Below are 18,730 nucleotides of genomic sequence, written 5' to 3' on the forward strand. Positions count from 1 at the left end.
TGTGTGTATGTAGGTCTTTGGTTATTCGGGTTTTCTCCTGCGTAAAATTGGAAGTGTATTGGCGACGTTTCGACGAAGTCCCATTCGTCATCTTCAGGCTGGTGTTTTCGGCGTCGTGCTTCTAGGAGCACAAAGCCGAAAACACCAGCCTGAAGGTGACAAATGGGACTTCGTCGAAACGTCGCCAAGACACTTCCAATTTTACGCGGGAGAAAACCCGAACAACCAAAGACTTACATACAAATACCCGCGAAAACCTCAGAAAACATATTGGGCCATAGATTCAATTTCAGTGAAGTTAGCGTGCTGGCAAGTGACAATACCAAGGGAGGCCGCCTACTTAGGGAGGCGTGGCTCTCTAATAACAGCTCTATTAATCGGCACGTTGACCTGTGTCCAGCATATATGGCGTTAAGATCGTGGAGTGCGACCAACCAGCTGCCCCATTACCGATGACCTAATAACAATCCTGATAATATCAAGGGGAATATGCCAACCCCCCAACTGGCTCGGTGTAAGCCAGATGAGGAAGAGCAATTATGGAGCATTCCTACCACTCTTACAACACCAGCACAGATCCAAAGGAACAGCAGAATGAATCTGGCAGCCTGCCTGCGCCTGGAAAGAAGCGAGGCAACCGATCTGGAGAGGAGGAGACGACCCCTCCACTCAGCTGAGACGGCTGAATTGGGATGGGAAAATGAGCAAGAGGGTGGCATTTACGAGACCGAACTGTTGCGCCTTCTACCCATAGACTCCAAAGACCCCCACGATGCGCACATGGGCACGAACGATGTTAGAAGGGAGAGGAGAGCGAAAGAGAAGCACGGCGGCACTCGAGAAGATCGTAATTCTACTACCTCCCCCAGACCGAGCCTCCGAATTATAACGCATGTGAAAGGAACACAGGAGGCTCAGGAAAGGGGGAGGAGGAGTAAGACGACTGAATGTAATTACAGTCAGGGGACCGCCCCCCCAGTAGACAAACAACCCATCAACCTATCCCAGATCACCAGCATATCGCAACCAACTCAGAGCGACTTACAGGATTGTCAGATGACAGTTGGATGGGAGGAGAAAGTACTAAAGTTAAAAGAGAAGGCTATCGCAAAAAGAACAGCCAAGCGGAGGATGATTGGGAAAGGAAGGGGAGGTGTACATTACCACTCAAACCTGATGGGGAGGATGGGTTGAGGAACAGAGATAATTTGAATGGTAGGGGAGTTATCCCACCCATCCCAGAATCGAAAGAAAGGAGGAGAGACGACAACACACACGTAACTAAGAGGAATAGGAGGAAGCAAACCAATCAAGCGCAGTTGAATCAATTAGGCCCGGTGACGAGATCGAGGAGCCGGGCGCAGACTCTGACTTGCCTATAAAAAAAACTCTCACACTTTCTGGCGCTCTAGCCCTGATGATGCCGGCAGGGACGGCGAAAGCTTGGCGCTTTTTAATTAAACTTTTATAGTTTTACTACCTTGGTGTTCATTTTATTTATTGATATATATATATATATATATATATATATATATATATATATATATATATATATATATATAATTCTGCTTAGTAGTTCACTTTCTTTTTTAAAACAATTGCGAGGGGAACCCAAATTAAAGTTCAGCTACAGAGAAAGAGAGGATTAACTTTTTTCTGTACACTTTTATTTGTTTGTTTGCTTAAGGCTGCCTATCTTACCATAAGGTAACTCTGGGCAGCTTACAGTCATAAAAATATATTTAAATTAAAACAAAAATAAATTAAAATCAAAGATTAAAATCTAAGGACATATGGGAAGGGCAGGGGTGGAATATATAATACCTCTAATGAGAGATACCTGTCTTGACTTTTTAAAATTACACTAATTGTGGCCACACAATTATTCTCAAAGAAGAGAGGCTGTTTTGACTAGTTTCATTTTCCTCAGAACTCCTTAAAAAGTGTCTTAAGACAGAAGTTAGCCTGTCCTTTCCAGAATGCAGGAGCATTTTTAAATGAAGAAATTTCATAAGCACTAAATTTAAAACCTGGACAAGTAGATTTAGGAATGGCACTTTCTTCATTTGAAAATGATGTTAGAAGGTTTTTTTTCTTCTTAATGTCCTATTCCTCAGCAAGGATCCCATCAGCAAAGAAAATATGGAAGTAAAACACAAGATCAAAAAGCATAATTAATTAATGTTTGACATTTCTCTGCTTTCTCAAAGGCTTTGCAAATTAAAAGATCAGTGGACCTCATAAAGTAACAGGTATATGTGAGGTTGGTTTATTTGTTGGACAGACTGGAGAATAGAGGTGAAAAATCAAATGCCCCCCTATACAGTAGTAAGGTTTTCAGTGCAGATGCTAAACTAATCTAAGCTTTGCTTTTAGCTGACAGAACTTTTTCTGAGATTCTTTACACTTCAGTCAATTTTAAGAAGGCTCATTGAATTCTTGCTCTCCTCTACAAAGCATTTTGATAACCTTCCAAATTTTGCTTTAAAGTCATCGTAGTTTACATTTGCACTTTTAAGCTTTTGTAAAGGCAGCAAAAGCATACATGTAGCAGAACCTGGATCAGTTGTTAGAATTTACATAGTTTTTTTTTTGTTTGTTTCTTTTTCTTTTTTTACACCATGACAATTTATTGAACTTTTTAGTTTCATATTTAAATGATTTTGTGAATTGGCCAGAGTCAATGACTGAGGAGGTATGCAAGCATGGTGATATATAAATAGGGGTAGAAATACCACCATTAATTTGGAACAATATTTATCTCTTTGCCTACTTCCCCCCTATAAACTTTCAGGACACCTTGTAGAAACATCTCAGGTTGATTTCTACAGGAGATCAAGCAGGAGTATCATTTAGCAGTATAAATATCTGGGAGATAAGAATGGTTCATCAATGAATATCTATGGCTGGAGGCGTAGAAAACATTATGATAGTAGGCCAGTAAATCCAGCTAAAATTTATCAGGTTAGGTGAGGCGTGTTAAGCACCTAAGTAGAATTGAAAGTAGAATTGAGAGTTAGTTTGTTTAGCAAATTTATATGGCCACCCATCTCTTTGGATGGGTGACCAGGGAGACATAAAAGTAGCACCAATGAAAGCAAAATTGCAACCTTTTTTGCTGGAGTTGTGAAGTGAATCACTACGGTTGTTAAGTAAATTGTGTGGTCATTAAGTGAATCTGGCTTCCCCATTAAGTTTACTTGTTGGAAGCTACCTGGTCAGGTTGCAAATGGCAATCACGTGATACCAGAATGGGCAACCATCGTAAATACATGAAGGTTACAAAGCTCCTGAATTTTGATCATATAACCATGGGAATGCTGTGGTGGTTTTAAGCAGGGGTCTTCAAACTTGGCCCTTTTATGACTTGTGGATTTCAACTCCCAGAATTCCTCAGCCAGCATGGGAGTTGAAGTCCACAAGTCATAAAAGGGCCAAGTCTGAAGACCCCTGGTTTTAAGTATGAAGACTGGTCTTAATTCAGGTTTTTTTATGCTGATGTAATTTTGAACAGTCACTTAAACAAATGATTGTAAGTCAAAGAGTACCTGTACATTTATGGCTTTTCATCTCCTCGACAAGAATTTTTTTTCCTGTGTTCTGTTACTTAAATTCTTATTTTTTGAATCTTGTTGCCTCTGAAAAGTTCAGTTCATGTTAACAGTATTGGAATGTACTATATATCAGTTAACATAACTATATACAGTACCATTATTTTTCTTGTTAAACTTTTCTTATTACTTGAAGAAGCTTTATGATGGTCATAATCTTTTTCTATATACTATGCATGTCTTTCAAAATAAAAAAAAGTAAATTCTTTTAGACAAGTCACAACTCTCCCTGACTTCATAGACACATCCATGCTGTTTTCTCGGCAGCACTCTGGAAATGGTTTGCCTTTGTGTTCTTTTGGGGATATTATTTGAACCCCTCTGTTTAGTCTGCAACCAATATTCAATGGAGATCTGCCATCTTGATACTAATAGGCCTATCCCTAAGGAGTTTTTGAACGAGGTATTGTCGTCTGCTGAGACATCTTTGTAATACATGCACTTAAAACATCCTTTTAAGTCTGTAGTTTTGGGTATTCTGGACATCGTAGAATTTTTTATATACCTTTTCACAAACATTTATATTGTCACAGAACCGAGTTTGGGTGCTGTCTTTTATTTTTGAAGGCTGGGGTTCTTTTTTCAAAGTCTGCCAGCATTCCAACATATATTATTACAATTTCAAAAACTCCACAGATAATACACTTGATAGTTGAGGAAGGCAATTCCAATGATCCATTAAGAAGAAATTCACTGGCTAGGTGGATATTTCAGAAAAGCAGCACAGGCAGTAGCATCAGGAGGAAAAAGCATATCCAATACCATTCAAAAGCATAAAATAATTTGAACATGATTGCTTAGTTGAATGCGTTCACAGGAAGAATGGACAGGTGGGAAAGCAGCCAGAGGAAGTGATGGTTTTTAGCTAGATGCTGTTTACCAGTTGGATTTGCTCCATACAGAAGATAGTCTGATAGGATCAAAATCTAAAGCACTTTTTGCTCTTAAAGTATCTTAAAGCAGCACAGAACTGTGGTTCCAGTAAACATAAGGAAATAATTCTTATCAAAGAAATGTTGCATTATGACAGCTATAGAAATCTGGGGCCCATATGTCTAATTTAAACAAATTGATTGATGATGCATTAAAGTGGATCCATAGTAAAAAGGCTTAATTAGATCATCTTAATATGATCGCTAAATCTGATGCAGTTGGAGAAAAAAAAATGCCCTTTTGGTGACTCTTGGGATGAGAGAGATTCAGTTTGTTGATTCTCTTATAAGGTGATCTTTCTTTTCTTTCTCTTTCTTTTTTTCCTCTGAGTTCCTAAGCCAACTACAGAATGTACTTTTGTTCTGGTCAAATTTATTCTGAGCCCAGTTTATGTTTACAGCATCATATTTTTCAAGAGATGCACTCTTACGTAAAGGCACAAATGTATGCATACATAGACACCCAAACATACTGTGCAATTCTTTTAAAATAGGTGACTTGGAACACGCAGGAGGACATTCAAAGCACCTCTTCTGGAATCATTAAGCAGCTGCTTATGCATCTGTTCTCGAGGCTGCTTCTTGGTCTTTTGGCCTTAATGGACACCCACAGCCACTTCATTGCTCTTTTCCACAAAAATGCTGAGACACCCAGGAGCAACTTCCCAGATAGCCAAGTGCAAGTGCTTCCCGAAAAAGACTTAGCTGTTTAATTATTCAGTAGATGATCCAGGCATATTCCTACACATCCTGTATGAGGTATTTCAAAGAATTTGCACAGTCCTAACTCAACATGTGCAGGCATAACAGACACACTTGTTCAGATTATCATTCCTTTGGCAATTCATCAGTTTTCATAATGTGCTGTGATAACAACTGTAAATTTATCGTTGATCAATGACTTGCAGAAGTTTCATATTTTGGTAGTTTTATCAATGTTTTTTTTTTTTTACCCTGACTTTTCTCTGATTTATTCCCACTGTGCATCTGACTTTCAGAGCATAATTTTTACCTGCAAAAAACAGCTTTTGAAGTCTTCACAGTAAGTCATCTGAAGAATATGAACCCTTAAGTCATTACATAGGGCAGGAATGTTCAACTTCTGTAGCTTAAAATGCCACCCCAGGCTTTGCACAGCATGTCAAAAATTTTGAAGGGGGAGAGATAAGGATCTGTTGGGAGGATGAAGAGTTGTAAGCAGTGTATTTTGTTTTTTAATTTCTCAGATATTTGGCCACTCCCACTCTGGATGTTGCAAACGGAATGATGTTGGGTTGGGTTCCTATTTTTCTACTCCTGACATAGGGCTTTAAGCCATTAAGAATGAGGATGCCTTGATCATGACAATAGAGAGCTAACATTGCATAATTTAGTGTTAATTATAGTAAATGTGCGAGCTGTAAGCATAGGAACAGTAAGTTTTCAATTAATGAGAATAATTTCATGATGTGTGGTGATGCCTGGCAGGAAGAAACAAACTGGTGCCCCTTAAATACTATGGACTTACTTCCTATCACCACAGCCAGCCTACTTAATGGCAAGAATCTACCCAAAACCTTGGCACTACAGAAGGAAATAATTAGTAAGAATGCTGATGTTTCTTGCAAAGTTGTTTTGATGATTTCAAAATTCAGCTGCTAGTAGCCACTTTTGCTTTTTTCTTTAAAAAAAAGTTTTAGTTGTATTGCTTTTTCAATAATTTATAACTCATATGTACCAATAAAGGAGAATATTTGTAGCTCAGGTTGAAATGAGGGGTCTCTAGTACTCTTTGAGAAACAGCACTAATGATGTTACCTAGTTTAGGTAATGAAATGTCTGCAGGAAAACAGCCAAGCTCAAAGAGCACCAAGTACCCCACTTAAACTCATTTGTAACTGGCAAGTTTAAACTAGTCAGCTTTTTATTGATATTTCTTAAAATAATTAAATCTGTCTTCTTGAGTCTTCATGTACATTGGAGCCAGTGCTTTGATAGTTGTTAACTGGTGGGAAAACAGGCATAATAGATGCAATTTTTTTAAAAAAAAAAAACAGTCTTGTGATAGATTTAGGTTTATTCGGTATATCCACAATGATACAATAGACTGTGAAACTGGATTTTTGTTGCATTATTTTTATAATGTTTACATGGCAGATAATGGTGATAAAGATACTTTTATCAACTTAAGAATGAAGCCAGGAATGTATAAAAACAGCCTTCCACTCCAGCTTGGTGTTGCACCATGTATTTAAAAGAATTCTAACTATGCTACACAAATAGAAAGCATTAAAGTTCATCTGATAACTGAGAGATTTTGCCAAAACAATCATTAAAACAGCTTTATTTTGGCAAGCCTATTTTCCTTTTTTTTTATTGTCCTTAGTTTTTTCCTCTTTAGTACAAGCAGGTAAAAATTCTTGTGCCTTTGGTCATCTTCTCACTTTCCCATGTTTCAGTCCCTCACAGAAAACAAAAGTTGTTCCAGATTATATCCTAAACCACTACAGCATCTGGGTGGGGAAGTTGTCATCTGCCAGTTCCACTACCATCAGCAAAACAGCAGGAAATGGATGCTCCCTGTATGATTAAGATAGCATCATTATTATTATAGGCTAGGCTACATTTCTCATTTATAATGAACATTTTCTTTCTGTTGTTAGATAGCACTGGTCATAAACATGTATCTGTATAACTTCAGTTACTATTTGTTAACTTCTAGTCAGATGATGAGCATAGAACTATGTGGTAACAGTTCAGAAACAGATAAAAGTTTCTTTACTGCCCGCTATCCAATTTTGAGAAATTAATTATGAATTTGTTGCACAAGATTCAGTATCAAAAATGATTCATAGTGGTAGGAAACTTTGGGAGTCAAATTTAAGTAAACAATTGGATGACACAATGGAAGGAACCCTTACAGAGATCTCCTTTAATGCAGAGTTACGTTGTAAGATTTTACAACACTGTTATGTTACTCGTACAAGAATCTCAGATATAATTATTCTGCAAAGTGTTGCAATCAAAAAGGGACAAAAGGTGAAAGTAATAAGTGATCTAATTAATTCAAAAGTAACAACACTCGTTACCTTACTTCTTTGGTACCTCTGTTTGGAATTGCAGTATATAAATTATGAGACATGGGTTCCTGATCCAACCCAGTCTCATCATCCATGATTTTTTTTCATGTCAACAAAGAGAGCATAATTGCATTTGGCTAAATTCAATTACAGTCATCCACAAAGATAGCTAATGCATTTAGTCACACGCAGTCATACCTCGCGTAAGGCCATGCTCATTCCAAAGAGAGGGCAAGGTTTGAGGATATGCCTCCATCTGATCTACATTTATTTATTTATTTATTTATTTATTTATTTATTTATTTCTGGCCTAAACCCTTCTTTCTACTTGCCTCAGATCTATAGCTTAGATAAAACAATATTCCGTTGAATAATAAGCACTACTACATGGCATATTAGTCAGTTTGGTTTTATTTTGTTACTCTACTTTCATCACATAATCCTTTCATATAGTGTCAGAATGCCTTTTATGTTGGTGGAACTTGTACTTTTCAGCCTCTTGAAATTACTCAGTTTTGAAATGATTCTGATTTTCCAGTGAATATTCAAAGTTTTATCTCCATTTGCAAGTTTCATTTGCAGTGTTTGTCCCAGATAGATAAACATTTAATCGAGTATGGACTAGAAAAATAAATCAGATGCTGATTTAAATTAACAGAGTGAATAAATGAAAGAGACTATGCTAAGAAATATCAGCAACCTTAACAAAACACAGGGTACTAAAATGGCCTCTTGGTTTTTGTGTTTTTCTAAGTATAAATATAGCCATTTCTCACAAAAGACATTATCAAATGTCTGGAATAACTTTAGAAGAATAACATTTATTTTAGATTATTCTTAAAGCTTTCATTCTTGCATGCAGGTTCACATCTGTATTTTACTAAGCCATCTGATTTCACCTTCAAACAGAATATTATTATAGTACACCAAAAATGATGCATTAGGCTTCCATTGATTTGTGCAGTACAGAAAAAGACAAAATAGGATTTTTTAAAAATTATTTATTTATTTATTTATTTGTTGACAGCGCAATGCAATGAATATAATGCTCCTTCTATTTTTCTGCACAGTGACAATCCTGTGAGATAGATGGGCAGAGAGTGGATGACTGGCCACAAATCACCCAAAATAATAATAATAATGTGCAATGAACCATAATAATAATATTAATAGCATATTATATGGAATATTGGGTATTGGAAGAATCTCTGAAGGACAGTGAAGATGCACTGAAGCTAATATACCTGAGTACCAGAGAGACAAACTGTTTACAAGAAAGATCAAATGAAGAATAAAACAAGAGACGTGACAAGGCAAAGTATTGCTATATTACTACAATAGCAGGCAAAGGAGATAACAACAATGGCTAAGAGCAGAAAAATTGAAGCAAGAGACAGAGGGGCTAATAGCAATAGCACTTAGACTTACATAGTTCTTCATAGTGCTTTATAGCACTCTAAATGGTTTGCCAAGTCAGCATATTGCCCTCAACACTCTGGGTCCTCATTTTTAATTCTGATTTTAAGACCAAGCCTTAAAAACAGGCATACAAAGCCAAAATCAAAAAGACAGCAACAGGCAGCAGATTCTACCTCTGCAAAGAAACTGAAGAAATGCTGGACCACCTAGTTAGCTGCTGCAGTAGTACAGACTGATTACAAGCAAGGGCATGACAAGTAGCAACAACGGTGCATCGGAAGATCTGCAAGAAATGCCATTTGCCTGCAAGCGCAAACTGGTAGGACCACAAAATAGACCAAGCAATAGAAAATGAAGAAGCTAAAGTGGTCTGAAACTTTAACATTCAAACAGACAAGCATCTGCCACAGAGCACCCCAGACGTAATTGTGGATAACACACAAAAAGTCTGGATAGTGTACATGGAGACAGGAAAAGAGAAGAGAAAGAATTGGAGAATGCCATAAAATACAAATATCAGCAAATAGAAGTAGAATGGCTGTGGAAAAAGGAAGCAAAGATAGTGCCAATAGTAATAGGTGCTGTGAGTGCAGTCCAAAATCATATGAAGGACCACAAGCATTTTTCCGGCATTGCTAAAATCACCACCAGTCAATTACAAAAGGCAGCTTTATTTGGGACAGCTTACATCCTGTGATAATACCTTTAACACCATGAAACAACAACATCTGCCTATCCTGGGTCCTTGGGAAGGCCTTGACAGGTGGATAAAAATGCCATATCCAGTCTAAACATCTGGCTGACTATGCAGCCAGCCATAACAATAATATATTATTGTGGCTGTGTTAATGTAATATGTATAATTTTTATAAAACCATGCTATGTGTATGTATGTATATGTATGTATGTGTATACATATATATATATATATATATATATATATATATATATATATATATATATAGTTTTTAAAAAATTGAATGGAGCTGTTGGTTTGCTACATCAAACAAGTAATTCATAAAAGTAGATGAGAGTACCTAGCTAACTTTGTGAGAGTTCAGAAGCTAACCAGGGTTGTGCCTGGTTATTTTTTTAATGGGAATTCACTAGAAAATACCAGTTCACTAAGCTAGACTGGGAAGTCAAGCAACATTCTATAAAAAGGCAGTGACAAATAGCTTGTATATTGCTGTCAAGTAAACTACATGGATGTGCCCATGTGGTCCTTAGATGTTGGGTTCAGCTTGAAGACGATTTTAACATTTATATGTGTTTGCTCAGAATTCAGCCATTTATGCCCTTTCAAAAGGTTAAATTGGTTATGGATATCAACAATAAACAGGCAGTAAACTGATAATTTCGCATTTGATGATTTTACATACATTATCTTAGTAATTCTTATAAAATTCTATGAAATAAAGCTGTATGTTGATAGGGATCTCCAAGTTATAATCAAGCAATGGGAAACTGCTTTCTTAGAAACAGATCTCAGTGTATGAAGCAGATAGGGATCTCCAAGTTATAATCAAGCAATGGGAAACTGCTTTCTTAGAAGCAGATCTCATGTATGCCCCGGTAAATCTGCATAGGATAGCAGTTTAGGGGCTACTCATCACCAACAAATCATTATTTACACTAGAAAGTGTAATTCCCATACTTCCATAATTCAAAATTTAACTTTCAGCTGAATTATATCAAGGTCAGTTGAGCTAATATAGTCATTTATGATCATATTATGACTGCAGCGTTAAGAACATTTACTTCTAAGATTACACCTCCTCGAACATAGTGAATCTCATATGAAAGTAAAATTTCTGATATTAAAGTGAACTCATGTCTATTTAGAAATAAAGCACTGTTCAGTTCAGTGATTTTTTAATGGCTTAACTCCATTAAAAAGACCTTATAATGAATATCAGCAGAATTTCACAGCAGGAGTTGACCTGATGCTGGGTTGTGTGGCATAGAGCCTGGGTACTTGAGAGCTGTCTGTCTTCTATAGTATCTGCCTGTCCTATATGATCAAAGAACGTTGCCTTGCTTTGGGTCCTGAGGATTAAGCCATGTCATCTGGAGGGACTTGAAAGTAGCCCTTCCCTGTGACAGTGCCTGTCTTCCACAAATGTCTGTTCAGCCTCTACCATAAAGTAAGCTCTAAAATATATCTTCTCCCTCAGGCCAATCTGGATGGTAGATCTCTCTTGTTTGAGAGTGAAGAGGGAGATTGTGATTTCCCTCCCCCCCCCCCCATTCTTCCCTTGGAGTGATTGGAGCAGGGTGTTTGATTTTTCTCTATTGTTTCACGTTTGCAAAGCCACCCAGAATTATGTTTGGGGTTGGATAGTCTAGAAATTGGAAATGCATGGGTAGATAGATGACAGACAGACAAGCCGACAGGCAGACAAGAAAGACTAAGGACTGCCCTTTATTCTGACCTAACCATTCCTTCCTGTCCTGTGCTTCATTAAATTTTAGGCCTGCATCTTAACACTGTATGTGTGTATCTTTATATACGTCTATCATGCAGTAACATTACTGTATACAACATTTCAAAGCAAAGATTAATAAGTTACTTGTCCATACTGATTATTTCCTGAACAGATTTGTTCCATAAAAGAAGGACAGTGTGTGTGGGGGGGGAGGCAGTCTTACCGGTTCTCCTTTCCCTCCAGTGATTTCTCACAATGCCCTAGTAAAGTTACCTTGTCAGTCCATGCAGAAAATATTGGAGCAGATGGACAAACAAGGCATCTCCCTGTGGTTCTGATAATGCTGAAGCTGATTTGTTTCAAGTGATGTTAAAAAGTTCTCAGCATCTTAGAAAGTTTGTTTTCCAGTAAGGATTTTTTTCAGAAATCAACACTAAGTAGGAGAACAAAGCGCATATATACTCACATATAACAACATTCAAATTGCAGTGTGCTAAATTGATTTGGGAAACGACCTTTTAACCTGCTATACAGAACAGTCTTTCCTAATCCAGTACCCTCAGATGTGGTGGAATGAAGCTTAGTTGGTCATAGTTGCCGGGAATGAAACAATGAACAAAAGGTTGGGAGCAACTAAAAGAAAAATTCAAGAATACTGTTATTCCCACAAAATGTTTCTGACCACAGAAATGCTTTTTACAGAACCTTTTGCAGCCTTCATTCTGTTACTTGACTTATTGTAAACTACTTCAAATTCTCAGAGACTATGAAACAAGCAGGAACTTGAGAGAGAAGTGTTACTCATTCTCACAGTCTGATCATTGAGGTTCCAAACCACTGAACTCTGTTGACTTCCCTGAGACATTTTTAATACCTGTTCATAAGCTGGAGAGAATAAACGATAGAACGATCCCTTAAAAACACAAACACATCTCAAAGTAGCGTTTATCGATGGAACTTGAGAAGAGTGGTAATGAATGAGGTGCCAGTTCCTGCCCTTAGAGATTTAAAAAGAAAAATATGGCTGCAGTTTAATGTGCCTTTCTTTACCTCGGCGGTAGCCGCCCATTGTTCCCAAAGACAGTCATAAATAAAAGTAAGCTTGCTGTTGTATGCAGTTTAATTTGTCCTTTGAGTTTATCTATTTGCTTTCGCACCCAGTTTCCAAATGCAGAGGCATTTTTTTTTTCTGTGAGCTAGCATTATTAAATTGCACGTATCAATCATTCTTGCCAGGATTGCCATCGCCAACTACATTAAAGAAGTCAGAGAAGTCTGGTTTCAGCAGTCCCTCGCCTTCACAGACCTCCTCCCTTGGAACGGCATTCACCCAGCATCATCGACCTGTCATTACAGGACCCAGAGGTGAGGCTTTACCAAAACATCCATGACCTCTCGTTCCATGGCGCCTTTGTCCCCAGGTTGGGATATATGAGAACATTCCTCTTTTGGGCACCAGTGTGGTGGCTTTTGAACCAAAAGTAGACCAAGGCTTGTTAATTTTGTTCCCTCATTTGAACCTAGCTTAGGTTGCTTCATGGCAGTCTCAGGAAGACAAATGGAGAGAGTTCTAGCTAATCAATGAAGTTTTATGATTTGGAAAGATAAACATATATTTGTAGGTGGATATTTACATACAGGTATTTGTGTCTGGTTCAGTCAAAGTGAAACCATAACCTGGATGACTGAGAATCTCCATAGACATTCAGTAAAAGTGGCATTCTGTTCTGTTGCAACAGAGCTTTAAGTCCTCAGCAGTCCATTAAATGTCATTTTATTTTTAATAAGTAGTGTTCACTCTGAGTCTTTAACCTCCTTACTATGAGTCTTTTTAAATGGTTTATAGTATTCTGGTTATTGGTGTTTGTTAGAATATTTTGTGGCTTCAAATAAAGCAACTGACTCTTGATTTCCTGGGGCTGAATAATTAGATGTAGATTTTCAAAAGTGTAATTTATAAAAGAAAAGTTGCACTGACCATACACACACACATGTACGTTTGATGCGTTTGATTTCCATTTGCATAAAGTGGTAGGTTTTTCGCTTTGAAAATCAATTTATTCTTTGCTTAAGGCGCATATGTAACATGTCTTTTACTCTTGATAAACTTTCTCATTAAAAATGACAAAGTAAAATAGATACTTGTGACATAACTTTTCTCCCTATTGCAGTATTGTTTTTTCAAATATATAAATTGTATATACATAATTACTAGGATTCATATTTAAAATAAAGAAAAAGTTGAGATATTATTTTCCTTAAAGCTAGTTTTATGTGTCTACTCAAACTTATTATTGTGGAAAATTCTTTCAGGTAATTAGGTAAAGGTGTCATTCTTAAACGCTTGTTGTAAATGATTATAATATCAACCTTAAGCTCACAATAGAAGTTGGTTAAGTAATCTCCATAGCTTTCAAAACAAAATCACTTTCTGCTGAAGAGCTAGATGGACTTATTGGCTGTCAATCATGTGGCCTGTTGTTTGGAAGCCCACATACATTTTAAAAACAACCTTGATAATTGGTGATAATAGTAAGGTATTCATAGTATCAAAGTTACATTAGCAGTATATTCAGCTGTACACCAGCTGATTGTAGAGTCTCACCCTGAAATTTGAACAAGTTAGACTCTCAACAGGAATTGCTTCCAGAAGATTGCCATTGCTAATATGACACTGCATGCAAACCAGATATGGAGCTCAATTGATTTTGGAAAAGCTTGAAAAATTTTTTAAGAATAACAGTGTTAGTATATTTTACGCGTGGGGGGGGGAATCCCTTAGGCCCATGACAATTCAAAGACTAATAAATACATGATATCGTAAGCTTTCCCAGACAAAAAAGTCACTTTTAAGCTTTAGCTCCCGAAATCTGTTGGACTTTAAGTTGCCATATGACTTGGTTGCTAAAATCTTTCCAACATTCCTATCATATTGTAAATCACCCAGAATCACTGTATTAGTGAGATAGGTGACATAAAAATTAATAAATAAATTGTGATAATTCTTGATACAGCAAATTGACTTTTGCAAACATCTGAACACACTAAAGATTCATTCAGCTTTCATGGGCTTTTTAGGGATCTGTCTTTGGCCAGATTTCTTGAATTGGTGTTCCTAACTGTTGGCCTTTTAAAGAACAATCTTAATTTAAAAAAGCATCCAGTGGAAAATCTTGTTATACTTTTCCATAGAGCATTGATGTGAAAAAGCACTTTTTACTTTAAAAGCAGCTGCATTGACCAAACTCATCTCAAACCTTTATGGCCTAAGCTGCATTTCTTGCCCCCCCCATTCAATTAAGAAAAGCTGAATTTAGTCTGTATTGCTTCTCTTATTCAGCAAATCTAGATATAGGTCATTGTTAAACAAGAATAAGGTGAAACCTTGAGCAGAAATTTTAACAAGATATGATTTATGTTTTTGCATCTTTGACTCTTCTGATCAAATTTAGGTGGATCTATTAGATTTCTACTGGGAAGGGGGCAATTTTTCCCCACTCACACTTGCTATTGTAGTACATATTTAGGCTGCTAACAATAGTTGCTGTCTTAATATGTTGTCAGATAAGTTGAATTCCTTAAATTCAAGTTGAGGTTTCAACCATCATAAATTCCACCCCAGCATTTGTATTCTGCCCATAAATTAGATTTGAAGTGAGAGTTGACTCAAATGATAAAGAGCCCCATGATTACTATTCCACACGAACAGATAAGAATTGAAGACAGAGAAAAGACTGTTGTATGGATAGTACAGAAACAATGGACAAAACACAGAGTATTCTAGGATGAACAGCTACTTTCGCTGCAAAGCAAATTTATGCTGGGACATGTGCAGGTTGACTGTACATCCAGATTATATAACTTCTGGTCAAATATGATGCAGCTGGAGAGCTGAAAGAAAAGCAGAAAAGCATCACTTGCAGGCAAAGAGGAAGTCTCCTGGTGGGTGGATGAATAGATGGAACGATGGATAGATGGATAGCAAGTTTCTTCAGGAATACTCTTTAATAATAAATAACTCTACATAATTTTTTATTCTGTACATTTGGAGGTCACAGTCAGTTAGGCAATTTTGAATGCAAGGTATTTTATTTATTTATTTATTTATTTCTATCCCACCTTTATTACTTTTACAAAAAAACTCAAAGTGGCAAACATATTCAACATAACTTCCTCCTCCTGTTTTCTCCACAACAACCCTGTGAGGTGGGTTGGGCTGAGAGACAATGTGACTCACCCAAGGTCATTCAGCTAGCTTTCCATGAGTAAGGTGAGACTTGAACTCATGGTCCCCTGCTTTCTAGCCTGAGGCCTTAACCAGTAGACTAAACTGGCTCCTATATATATGGTAATAAAATTAAGAAGCCAAGGATTTTGAATAATTTGATCATTGCTGTCAATTTTTTTATCATCTGGGAAATAAAGCAAGTATGGATCAAAGCTGAGTGCAATCCAAAATCTTTAGAATCTTTGTTGCAACATAGAAAACCTACATTGTATTTATCGTAAAGAAAAATCTTGAAATTGCAAATTCTATATTGCTTAGTAAATGCTATATTTTAGATATTCTCCTATTATAGTATTGAGATTCCCAATGTGATGTCTGCCATGGTTACTTTCCTTGGCCCCTACCATATGTTCCTCATCCTGCTCCATATGACTTCTCAATTTAAAAAAAAAAATCCTTGTACTCTAAAAATGGGAATAGAGCGTTCCTCAAAGAAAATAGCATTATCAACTGTATTTCTAATAATGCCTCTGGCACCATATTCATTTGACCCATAAATCTCCTTAAGAAATAAAAAGGTATTGAATATATATTGAATCAATAAAAAGACAAAAGAATCTAGGAATGAAAGGGAAAACCTATGGGAGCCAAAAGGGAGAATTAATAAGAAAAGAGGTTGTTTTGTAAGAACTACATCTGCAGTTTTTGTCTTGTGAGTTTTTGCTGTAGTATATTTTTTTGTACCCATGACACATTACAGGGATGCATTTGCCTGGTTTATGTGTTCACTTGTATATAGACATGTATGGTTCTGAATGGTATTCATTCACTTTTTATGAAATGGCTATTTTTCTGGGATTTTCACCATTGCCATTCATTGTTGAATATTTATTTATTTATTTATGTATGAGACTTATATACCGCTTTAAGTGCAAGCACTCTCTAAGCGGTGTACACCAGTAAGCAATGTATATATATATTTACATTGCCCCCAACAATCTGGGTCCTCATTTTACCTACCCCGGAAGGATGGAAGGCTAAGTCAACCTTGAGCCGGTGAGATTTGAACCGCTGACCTGCTGAACACAATCAGCTAAAGTGGCCTGCAGTACTGCACTCTAACTGCTGCGCCACCTCGGTAGACAAACTTCTACCGATTGTAAAAAAAAACAAAAAAACCCTATAAATTTCAAATAAACTCTCTCATCCTGAACATTCCCAGATCACCAGATAGTTGGCAGGCAGTAATCTAGTAGTCCATAGAGTCTGCCCTCTTGAGGGTTTTTTTTCTTTTTAATTTATGTATTTATTATTTTTAATTATAATTTTTATTCATTTTTATTTTATTTATTTTTGTCAGATACTGGACATGTGTTTATCCTATGCATGTTTAAACTTAGTTACTGATGATTGACCTATTATCTCTGCTGGTAGTTGGTTCCAAGCTTCTACTGCCTCCTTCTATGAAGAATTACTTTCTAACATTACTTTTGAACTTCCCTCCTGTCACTTTGAGGTTATGCCCCTGTGTTCTTGATTTTTGCTTAATATTAAGAATGCCTTCTAGAACCTTATTAACACCCTTAATATATTTAAAGGTTTCAATCCTATCCCCCCCCCCTTTCTCTTCTGTCTTCCAGGTTGTACATATTCAGTTCCTCAGCCTCTCCTGATATGTTTGTCCCTTAGACCTTGCACATTTTTTGTTGCCCATCTCTGGTCTTAGTCAATCTTATCAATAACTTTTTTTAAGTGAGTGAAATGAAACATTTGTAACTGAACTCACTCGTATTCTTTTTTATCCTTATTACTCTTGTCTATATCTTCTCTTTTCCCCTGGTACATTTATTTCTTACTAAATTGTTGGTACTCCGTTTGCAATCCCTCTGGGGCAGGGATCTCTTTCTTTCATAAAATGTTTTATAGACTGATATGTAACAGTAATTAATAATAAATTAGGTAATTATAATATATAATCAGGTAATACAAGCTTCGACTTGCATAAGTCCAATAATTTTGTAAATTGGAATGGGGTTTAATTTGACAGGAACTTTGTGTGAACCTTAAGCTTTGAGGAAGTGCTCCAATATTTTTAACCTATTCTTCACTTCTAAAACACTCTCCTTTGGAAAGCATCAGATAGATTAAGATGCATTTAAGGAAGGATTTTACTGCACAAAAAGATGTGATCTTTAACTGCTGGACAGCTGTAGTTCTTAAAGAAAGTAGCAGGGCAAAGGATGCAGCCAACACCTGTTCTACAGAGAGCTTCATGGAGACATCTAATCTCCTGCTGCTCTCAATTGCATGGCACCTCAAGGTATCTTGGGTGAAGGATTGGACATTTGGTTAGTTACAAATGTCAGATGTGCTTATGTAGTCTAGAGATGGCTTACCCATAGTAGATCATACATTGCAGAAATATTCCATTTTGTTTTCAAATAAAGACCTGTGTAAACTGACTCTAGATTTTCCAGCTTTCAGTTGGTGTGAACTGAATGAAAGGGATTTTTTTTTATGTCAAAGAAAAGTTTGGTGTAGTGGTTAAGGTGCTGGCTTAGAATTGTGAGTTCTAGATTGTGAGTTCTAGTTCTGCCTTAAACATAAAAGCCAGCTGGATGACTTTGGCCAGTCACTTTCTCTCAGCCCAACCCACCGCATAGGGTTGTTCTGGTGGAGAAAATAGGAGGAAGAAGGAATATTATTTATTATTTGCCACCCTGATTTACCTGTGAATTAATACATGTGAAACAAAATTAATAAATAAATAGTTAGATGCTTCATTCTCCATTGGATTTCAGGCATTACCAATGAAAGACATGTTGATACTCTGAAAGCTGTTGGACAGTACATTCATTAAACTAACCTGACTAGCTATTTAGGGTTTCTATTTAAAGTGGTACATTCTTGCTCTTGAATGCCACTCATGTTAGCAAGAAGCTTGCAGATAATTAAAACTGAAACTAAACAAAATTCAAGAAGCGTGTAATTGAAGTACTACCTTTATTGGATTTTAAGGAGTTGCCCTATGACACAGAAAATATTTAAAGAA

General features: G+C 36.7%; 1 protein-coding gene across 7 annotated transcripts in view; it reads left to right on the forward strand.

Moving 5' to 3' along the window:
- NFIA (nuclear factor I A) overlaps positions 1–18,730 on the forward strand; it is a 292,392-nt gene that overhangs the window by 225,490 nt on the left and 48,172 nt on the right. For 5 of the 7 annotated variants that reach the window (XM_039339047.1, XM_039339041.1, XM_039339042.1 and 2 more), the window contains one exon: positions 12,687–12,815. The exons of the other annotated variants lie outside the window; for them this stretch is intronic. In XM_039339047.1, the coding sequence (XP_039194981.1) occupies positions 12,687–12,815 (129 nt within the window). The remainder of the gene's footprint in view (positions 1–12,686; positions 12,816–18,730) is intronic. 7 annotated transcript variants of the gene reach the window in all.

This window comes from Crotalus tigris, unplaced genomic scaffold (genome assembly GCF_016545835.1).
Source record: "Crotalus tigris isolate CLP2741 ecotype Arizona unplaced genomic scaffold, ASM1654583v1 scf7180000017729.2337069, whole genome shotgun sequence".
NCBI classification, from domain to species: domain Eukaryota; kingdom Metazoa; phylum Chordata; class Lepidosauria; order Squamata; family Viperidae; genus Crotalus; species Crotalus tigris.